Raw genomic sequence first — 10,461 nt, 5'->3', positions numbered from 1 at the left:
GTGCGGAGGCCGAGCGGGTCCGTCTGTCTGTCCGTCCCCCTGCTGGTGACAGAAGCAGCACCGTCGCTGGTCTTTGGGTAATGGGTCGGGATGAAGACATGCCCCCAGCTTCTTCAAAAGCAAGTCCACTTCCTCCTCGGTTGGCATGGCAACCACCTCATTAGGTACACAAGGGCCCCTGGGTAAAGAGAGAGATGCAGGACAGTGCTAATGTGCCAACCTGCCAAGTGTAGTACAAACAGGCTCCCATTTCAGTGTGAAACTAGCCTGCTGAGGGTGATGTTAACAGGTGTGGCTCAATTTGTTAAACAAATGATTCCAAATTGCAGTTGCCTTTCTGGTTTCTTCATTGACGCTTGCAAGTGGGGACATTCCCTCAAAGAGGGTCCAAGAGCGTGAGACCCAAATTAAGTTTGCCATACATTCTTATGCTCCTCTATCCTAGCCAGTGAGAACGTTCCATAGCTGAGTTTGACACAAATAACTACAGTGGGGCAAATATTTGCTACACTGCCGATTTTTCAAATTAAAAAAACAATCCAGAAAATCACATTGTATGATTTTTAAATAATTAATTTCCATTTTATTGCATGAAATAAATATTTGATACAATAGAAAAATATAACTTAATATTTGGTATCGAAACCTTTGTTTACAGTTATAGGAGGTCAGATGTTTCCTGGAGTTCTTGACCAGGTTTGCACACACTATAGCAGGGATTTTGGCCCACTCCTCCATACAGGTCTTCTCCAGATCTTTCAGGTTTTGGGGCCGTCGCTGAGCAACATGGAGTTTCAACTCCCTCCATAGATTTTCTATTGGGTTCAGGTCTGGAGACTGGCTAGGCCACTCCAGGACCTTGAAATGCTTCCTTTGGAGCCACTTCTCAGTTGCCCTGGCTGTGTGTTTGGGGTCACTGTCATGCTGGAAGACCCAGCCACGACCCATCTTCAATGCTCTTACTGAGGGAAGGAGGTTGTTGCCCAAAATCTCGCGATACATGGCCGCATCCATCCTCTCAATACGGTGAGGGATCAGCCTAGAACTACACAGGAGGACCTGGTCAATGACCTGAAGAGAGCTGGGACCGCAGTCTCAACGGTTACCATTAGTAACACACTACACCGTCATGGCTTAAAATCCTGCGGCGCACACAAAGTCCCTCTGCTCAAGCCAGCACATGTCCAGGCCCACCTGAAGTTTTCCAAAGACCATCTGGATGATCCAGAGGAGGCATGGGAGAAGGTCATGTGGTCAGATGAGATCAAAATAGAACTTTCTGGTATAAACTCCACTCGCCGTGTTTGGAGGAAGAAGAAGGATGAGTACAATCCCAAGAACACCATCCCAACCGTGAAGCATGGGGTGGAAACATCATGCTTTGGGGGTGCTTTTCTGCAAAGGGGACAGGACGACTGCACCTTTCTCAGGATCATTGATACTCCACGAGGCGAGATCTTACATGGAGCGCCGGTCCAAGGGAGATTGCCAGTCATCTTGAATTTCTTCCATTTTCTAATAATTGCACCAACAGTTGTTGCCTTCTCACCAAGCTGTTTGCCTATTGTCCTGTAGCCCATCCCAGCCTTGTGCAGGTCTACAATTTTGTCCCTAGTGTCCTTAGACAGCTCTTTGGTCTTGCCCATAGTGGAGAAGTTGGAGTCTGATAGATTGAGTGTGTGGACAGGTGTCTTTTATACAGGTAACGAGTTCAAACAGGTGCAACTGATACAGGCAATGAGTGGAGGATAGGAGGGCTTCTTAAAGACAAAATAACAGGTCTGCAAGAGCCAGAATTCTTGCTGGTTGGTAGGTTATCAAATACTTATTTCATGCAATAAAATTGAAATAAATTATTTCCCCCGTAGCTTCATCTTGTGGGAAACAAACTTCTTCTGCCTTATCCAATATCAACTTGAAATATTCAGTTTGCTTCTGCAGAAATAATAATGCACCTTATTATTTTGGATGAACACACCACAGTCTACATACAGTGAGGCAACATGTTAACCTAATGCATCAAATAGAGAAATCAGGGACTGAGTGATTCATTTCAACTTTATAATCGTTCTGTGAATGTAATCCATAGTCTGTCAGTGTGATTTTATTGTGACACGCAAAGTAATAAATCAGTCAGATGTGGATTTTCCACAACACCGGCTCACTGGCCCAGTGTGATAACAGGCTAACTAGTTTGGTGTGATACTAACCTGCACGTGATGCCAGTGGACTAAGAGAGCTCAGTAACTAACCTGCTCAACGACATGCTAACAGGTTAACTTTTCAATATGATGCTAACAGCCTAACTACCTTAGTGTAACATGAAGATGTTAACCTGGTAAGGGTGATGCTAATGCTCCAGCGTCTCCAGCGGGAACTCTTCATCTTCTTCCCATGACGAGACAATTCCTCTCTACCTGGGACAGCCCGGGGGCGGGGCTGCAGTTTCACCTTCACCTATAAACCAAACAAAGAGCCACCTAATCAGTCACACAGCTGATCAGCACTGTCACATCATGTTTGCTACCACATTGTGTACAGATTAAACTCACTGATTTCTAGGTTTATCTGAACATTAGAACATGGTACAGCTCGCAGCTCCGCTCCCTAAAGCAGGCATCACGAAAACTAGAAAGGAGGTGGCACTCCACTAAGTCAGAAGAGTTTTTCATAACCTGGAAAGACAGTTTTATAACGTATAAAAAAGCCCTTCGTAGTGTCAGAATCGCATTTTATTCATCACTGATTGAGGAAAATAAGAACAACTCCAGGTTTTTTTCAGCTCTGTAGCCAGACTGACAAAGAGCCACAGTGCTGTTGAGCTTAACATTCCCTTAGATCTCAGCAGCAATGACTTCATGAGCTTCTTTACAAATAAAATCACAATGATTAGAGAAGATCACCAGGACTCCACTGCCCTCTCTGCAGAGCATCTACCACCGCAGAGTCCACAGGAAAGCTGCCTCCATCCTCAAAAACCCCACTCACCCCCAGCATAGGTTGTTCACACCTCTACCCTCAGGCCGGAGGTTGAGAAGTGTGAAATGTAGGACTTCTAGACTGAAAAACTATTTCTTTCCAATTGCCATCAGATTTCTAAACAGCTGACAGGAGTTTACAATCAGGGATTACTTCATGTAATTGCACCTGTACTGTTTACATGCTCAGTTGCCCATGCAAAACTGCATGTGTAGTTGCACACCCACTGCTGACTGTTGCACATACAGCCTCGATGTAGCATACATTATCTTTTACTGTGTTCTCATTACTGCTGACTATTACACATACAGCTCCGATGCAGGTGTTTTCATTATATTTGTATATACTTATTATATTGCTTTTCACTCGCTGTTTAAAGTGCCTTTAGATTTTGTGCTATTGTTTATCTACTTTATATTTCATTTGTGTTGCTTGGCATTCAGAGTGGATGGCACAGTAAGAATTTCATTGTGCAGGGAAACACGTTTCCATACTGTGCATGACAATACTTTGAATCTTGAATCTTTAAAAAAACTAATCAGATCATTCCCACAATTCTCACAGACATGTCATCAAGTACAACAGCTTTAGAAACATGTCAGACCTCATTTATGTTTAGACTGCTTCTCTCCCATTGATCTCTCTGAGTTGACCTCAACTGAGTCATCTAAATCATCAATATGTCTCTTAGACCCCGTGTCGACCAGGCTGCTCAAAGACATCTTGCTCCTGCTCACATCCTGCTCAACACATCCATATTACATCTGATTAACCTTTCTCTATTAACGGGTTATGTTCCACAGGGCTTTTAAGGCTTCTGTAATTAAACCTCTACTCAAAAAGCCTACTCTTGACCCAGGTGCCCTAGCTAATTATAGACCAATATCCAATCTCCCGTTTATTTCTAAAATTCTGGAAAAAAGCTGTTGCAAAGCAGTTATGTGACCACTTGCACAAGAATGATTTGTTTGAGGATTTTCAGTCAGGATTTAGAGTCCATCATAGTACAGAAACCGCATTGGTGAAAGTCACCAATGATCTTCTTGTGATGACTCACACAAGGATGTTTTTTTTTTAGTTTTTTTTAGTCAGGTTTTAGAGTCCACCATAGTACAGAAACTGAATTGGTGAAAGTCACCAACGATCTTATTTATCAGAAAGATTCCAATTTGTTCATGTTAATGATGAATCTTCTGCGCAGAATGAAGTTAGTCATGGTGTTCCACAGGGCTCTGTGTTAGGTCCAATTCTCTTCATTTTATACATGCTCCTTTTAGGCAATATTATCAGGAAACAAATGTCCATTGCTATGCAGATGATACTCAGTTATATTTATCTATGAAGCCAGATGAATCAGATCAGTTGGCTGAACCTCAAGCATGTCTTAAAGACATAAAGGCCTGAATGAGGTGTAATTTCTTACTTCTAAACTCCAACAAAACCAAAGTTATTTTACTTGAGCCTGAAAATTATGCTATCTAACATAGCTCTGGCCTCCAGTACTGGTGACCAAGATATATCCTTTAAATCACACATAAACCAAATCTTTTTTCACCTGCGCAGTATCACAACTATCAAGAACATCCTGTCTCATATCGCAGTGCAATAAATGGTTCATGCATTTGTTACTTCCAGGCTGAACTACTGTAACTCTTTACTATCAGGATGTCCCAATAATTCCCTAAAAAGCCTCCAGTTAATCCAAAATGCTGCAGCCAGAGTACTGACAGGAACTAGCAAGACAGATCACTGGCTCCCTGTAAAATTCAGAATAGAATTTAAAATCCTTCTCCTAACATACAAAGCCCTTAATGACAAGGCTCCATCGTATCTTAAAGACCTCGTAGAGCCTTGGCATGATGCTCTGAACTGAACCTAACTGAATCACAAAGTCAGTAATTGCACCCACCTTAAGGCTGTCCATGCGAGGCCTGGTCTCCATGGCAATGGCGGAGGCAGGGGGGAAGGAGAGCAGTGGAGGGGTGGAGGAGGAAGTGGGAGGAGGTGAGGAGGGATTGACAGGGAGGGAGTGGACAGTGATGGAGGACATGTTGTTGGTGTATTGGTGCTGCACTCTGCTGAGAGAGGAGTGCTCAGAACCAGATTGCAGGATCGGGACCATTGCCTGAGGACAAACAGGAAGGCCGATGCCATGGTATCAATCTGGGAGCTTAGCAAGAGGATCCCTAAAAATGAAGTGTGTTACTCCCTAACAGCTCCCTTTAGGTTCTCCAAAGAGGCTGCTCCTGATAAAACAGTCAATGGTCTTATATAGCACTTTTCTATGTAAGGAAGCACATCCAAAAATACTATACTATACTTTATACTACTAACACACACACACACACACACACACACACAGTTGACATCACCAGGGGGAAACCTGGGGTTGAGTGTCTGGACCAAGGGCACTTCAATATGTAGACGGGAGTATCTGGGGTTCAAACCAACAACCCTATGGTTAGGGGATGACCTACTACTCTACCTCCTGAGCCACAACCACCCTAATCCACAAACAATAATATGATCTCTTACCTTGTGTCCAGCTGATCGGCTCTGCAGGTCTGACACGTACTGAGCCGAGCAGGCGGGACTGCAGAACACCAGGCAGGATCCTGGTTGGGACTGACCCTCTTGTTTGAGCTCCTTGATGATGCTGACTCCGTTTCCCAGTAGCACCTTGCAGAAGCTGCAACACTGAGGTCTGGCTGCTGCTGAGCTGCCATTTTGGCTGTAGTCCATCCTGACACCTGGAGATGGAGGTCTCTGCTGCCTGCTGCCAGATGGACCCTGCACACCCACATGGAACAAAGAAAACATCAGAAGCAGATCCTGTTTAGTGGCATTATAGTTCTCACCTGAGTGGGCGGGGCTCCTTACCTGTGGCACTTGCACGCCAGCCAGCAGGGCCAGGGAGCTTTGATCGGGGTTGGCCATTTGACTCAGCTGGTAGTGGATGGGGACAGGGACTTTTAGCAGCTCTGCCACCGCCGCCATGACACCTGCAATGTTCTGGAAACACAGTGATGTCATTAGAGAGGAAAGAAAATGCAAGGCAGTTTTATTTAAATAGTATATTTTCTTACACAAAGGCCATTCACAGTCATTAACACAATGCATACAAATAGATAAAACATAACAAATTACATTAAAACATTAAAAGCAACAATTACATGACAGGACAACATAGCAACATGCAGATGTAGATACCTAGTACATTTAGTACAGCTGTGGCAGACTGGGGATTCTCGCGGCTCTCTGTATACTGTGCACACCTGTACTTCAGTCTTCCTAAGACTAACCTCTACTTTAACATCAGAGGCTAGCATACTTCCTTCTAGACATTTGAAATAACAGTATTTGTACAGACTGCTAAGCAGCACAATGAACTAGTCGTTGAGTGATGGAAATAAAACCAATAATAAAATCAAAGCAGATAAATTGCACAACTGGGGGGAATTAACATACATTAATTAAAGCAGTAGTCTTTAATTATAAAAGTGGCTCCAACTGGGGCAGATCTAAGTTCTAATGAGAGCTGGTTCCAGCTGTGGGGAGCATCATGGCCAAAAGCTCTCTAAAGAGCAAGTCATGACTGAACATCGTACATTTTAAAGATGTGTTAAGATTTTATAAAAATTTGGATAAATCATGTAAAAACTTGTCTAGAAATGTCTCCCTGCTGTACTAACCCCTCCACCTCACTCTTCTAACTTCAGGCCTTGCCCTCTGTGCCCACAGTCGTTATAATCCACACAGTACTTCTGATTTGAGGTTTTTAGACACATTTTTCAAACCAGTATGGCCCATTTCAAAGAGTGACCATGGAGGATCCCTGTGCAGGTACAAACTCAAGATGGAGCAGACCTGTTAGACCCAAGAGGCCACGTTCTGTAGCACAGAAAAAGTTTAACAAAGAACAAGTCAAAACCAGGGTTAACCTAGGTTTGGCATGTCAGAGATGGAGAGCACTAAAAGCATCCAAAGGACAAATATTTCACACAAATGTGGCTTTCTTCCTGCTAGACGTACTGTAGCTGGCTAATGTCTATATGTTGGCATCATTAGCAAGCTAATGTTAGCTTTTCAGTTTTGTACCTTTTGGGGGGGGTTTCTCTGTAATACTGTAAAGTCTAGACCAGATTATGTCAAGTGCCCTGAGGTGACTGTTGTTAGGAGGCCAAATCAGTTTGAGTAACAGCGACACCAAAAGCCACAAATTTGAATCTGTGTTGACTTCCAGACAGGAAGAGTTTACCTGAGTTGCAACAGGGTTCAGGGTTATCGCTATAGTAACCAGGTCTGTGTCAGAGCAGGAAGGAGGACACTGGTGGTCTGACTCTGACTTCACTTCCTGTTTCACTGCAGAGCCTGAAAACACACACAGACCCACACACGTCAACATCAGGTAGGAAACGTGCTATCCCACAGAGCAGATCACAACCATGACAACTGACCTTTTCCTGAGGCACAGGGCATGATGGGTAGTGTAGGTGAGGGGCAGGGCGACAGCGGCTCCAGCTTGACAAAGGTGAAGTCAGGGTACCTGCTAAGCTCAGTGTCAGCCATGCTCTCTGGGGATGACGACGGGACAAAGATGTCTGGGCTGTCACGCTCTGATGAATCCTGAACCCTGAGGGGGGTGCGGAAAGAAAACAAAACAAAACAAAACAACAACAACAACAACAAAAAAACACATAATGAAGTCTGGACAAAAAGAAGAAAAAGAAACACTGTTTATGTGGGCAGAATTTACCTGAGCTCCTCTTGGGTGTTGTGAGGTGGAGTCGGCAGGGAGGCAGGGACATCAATGTTCTTTGAGGCATGATTTAGACTCAGAAGCTCCTCCCTCTTCTGCTTAACACCTTTCACTGAAGTAAAAAACAAAACCAAGAAAACAAAAACAGCTACTGCATCTTTTTGGCTCTTTTGTTTTTTTTTTAAGGACACACAGCTGAATGTTTGTGAACAGCTTCCCACTCCCAAATTATCATTTTAATAACTGTCAAAATTGTTCTGCTCATGACTTTTGTAAATGTGAAAATTTTCAGCTTTACTGTTTTAAATAATTAATACATATGATTTGACAATGTAATCTTATTCCGTTTCTTTTATGTACAACAAACTCATATTGCACTCTAAGGGCTCTATCACAGGGATCTGGGAGTGGGATAGGTCTATGTCTGGCATCAACAACAGGATAAACTGGGACAAGGTTTGGTCGAATTGCATAAAAGACTCATGTAACCCCGATCACCAATTTATTCATTTTAAGTTCTGCCACAGGGTGTATGTGACACCCCAGCAGGTACCAGATGGGTCTGAGCCCCAGCCCAGACTGTGCATTTTGTTCTCTGGGCTCCTTGGTACACATGGTATGGGACTGTCCAGGTTCACTGCTTTTGGCAAAAGACAACACAAACTATCTCTACCCTGCCGAAAGCGAACTTCCCAATGGACCCAGCATTTCATCTGCTTTACGACTCTCCTGAACTTCTCCTTCCCAGTGTGACTCAAAGTATGGCTAGCAGGTCTGTCAGCAGCCAAAAAACATGTTGCTCAATCCTGGATCCTTTGACACAACTTGACAGCATGGTCATGATATAACGCATTATTGGAGATTCTATATCAAGTGCTTTCGGCTGCTAGGACAAATACAGGTGAGATCTGGATGGACATTATAAGCTCAGTAAGAGAGTTATTGCAGTCTCATGGACCCCCTTGACTGAGCTTTTTTTGAATGTTTGTTTTGAATATTTTACCTTGGATTTGTCAATCCATGCACAGGGAGTGATGGAAAGGGAAATACAAAAAAAAAAAAAAGAAAAGAAAAAGATGATGTAAACCCGAGGGTGGTTTTCAGTGCTGGGGTACACTTCAGTCACATGGAGGTCATGAGGACCAGTGTGAAATTAGGGGGATGATGAAATTTAGGAATCCTGAATAATTTTTTTCTGACTTTTGACCTGTAGTAGCATGAGAAGAATAAATCTTTTATTCATCTGGGACCCCAGGGTTCTTACTGTCCTGCTTGGCGAGCTCCTTCCTGACCAGCTCCTCTGTGGTGGCGAAGCCGTTCACCAGTTTCTGCCTGGCAACAGGTGGCGGCGTAGGAGGCAGGGAGGCCGGAGGTGTGGGGGGGTTGCTGAGGTTGTTCTGCTGGTAGGAAGAGGGGTGAGAAAAGGCATGTTAAATGAGTGAAGGCCTTAATTCAGCTGAAAAGTAGTACAGTGATCCCTCGCCATATCGCGGTTCGGCTATCGCGGACTCGATATATCGCGGGTTTTCAAATATATTATATGTAAAATATTATCGCGGGCCCCTCACAATACCGCGAAAAGAACATACGGAAGACGACAAGTGTTACAGTTAATATGACGGCGAAGAGGATGGAATTGGCATTAGCAGTTTGGATTAGCGATTGTCAGAAGAAGAACATAGCGTTGGATACAGTACTGTATAAGTATGTTGGGAGGGTATATAAGTATGTTGGGATGGTATATAATTATGTTAGGAGGTCTCCGGTGCCTGTCGTGGTGGCAATCCCCGAACCCGGTGGTGGACACCGGAAGTAAGGGCTGCCATCAAGCTGAAGAAGGAGTCCTTTCGAGCCTGGTTGGCTCGTGGGACTCCTGAGACAGCTGACGGGTACCGGCAGGCCAAGCGGGCTGCAGCCCAGGCGGTTGCAGAGGCAAAAACTCGGGTCTGGGAAGAGTTCGGTGAGGCCATGGAGAAGGACTATCGGTCGGCCTCGAAGAGATTCTGGCAAACCGTCCGGCGCCTCAGGAGGGGGAAGCAGTGCCCTGCCGAAACTGTTTACAGTGGGGGAGGGCAGCTGTTGACCTCAACTGGGGATATTATCGGACGGTGGAAGGAATACTTCGAGGATCTCCTCAATCCCGGCGCCATGTCTTCCGATGAGGAAGCAGAGGCTGAGGGCTCAGAGGTGGACTCGTCCATCACCCAAGCTGAAGTCACTGAGGTAGTTAAGAAGCTCCTCGGTGCCAAGGCACCGGGGGTGGATGAGATCCGCCCTGAGTACCTCAAGTCTCTGGATGTTGTTGGGCTGTCTTGGTTGACACGCCTCTGCAACGTCGCATGGCGGTCGGGGACAGTGCCTCTGGACTGGCAGACCGGGGTGGTGGTCCCTCTTTTTAAGAAGGGGGACCGGAGGGTGTGTTCCAACTATAGGGGGATCACACTCCTCAGCCTCCCCGGGAAAGTCTATGCCAGGGTACTGGAGAGGAGAATTCGACCGATAGTCGAACCTCGGATCCAGGAGGAACAATGCGGTTTTCGTCCTGGCCGTGGAACACTGGACCAGCTCTATACCCTCTTCAGGGTGGCGGAGGGTTCATGGGAGTTTGCCCAACCAGTCCACATGTGCTTCGTGCATCTGGAGAAGGCATTCGACCGTGTCCCTCGCAGCGCCCTGTGGGGGGTGCGCCGGGAGTACGGGGTCCGGGGCCCTTTGCTAAGGGC

At 45.3% G+C, this 10,461-nt stretch overlaps 1 protein-coding gene across 1 annotated transcript in view; it reads right to left on the bottom strand.

The window, feature by feature from the left end:
• kmt2ca (lysine (K)-specific methyltransferase 2Ca) overlaps positions 1-10,461 on the bottom strand; it is a 64,563-nt gene that overhangs the window by 4,508 nt on the left and 49,594 nt on the right. Inside the window, 10 exon segments of the mRNA XM_020625484.1 lie at positions 1-7; positions 10-178; positions 2,336-2,457; positions 4,889-5,104; positions 5,515-5,769; positions 5,860-5,991; positions 7,238-7,350; positions 7,437-7,612; positions 7,736-7,850; positions 9,003-9,138. The exon segment at positions 1-7 is cut by the window's left edge and continues 41 nt beyond it. Coding sequence (XP_020481140.1) covers positions 1-7; positions 10-178; positions 2,336-2,457; positions 4,889-5,104; positions 5,515-5,769; positions 5,860-5,991; positions 7,238-7,350; positions 7,437-7,612; positions 7,736-7,850; positions 9,003-9,138 — 1,441 coding nt within the window.

Source organism: Monopterus albus, unplaced genomic scaffold (genome assembly GCF_001952655.1).
Source record: "Monopterus albus unplaced genomic scaffold, M_albus_1.0 scaffold355.1, whole genome shotgun sequence".
In the NCBI taxonomy this organism is placed as follows: Eukaryota; Metazoa; Chordata; class Actinopteri; order Synbranchiformes; family Synbranchidae; genus Monopterus; species Monopterus albus.
Note: the sequence above shows the minus strand (reverse complement) of the source record. Positions and strands in the feature narration are given on the sequence as shown.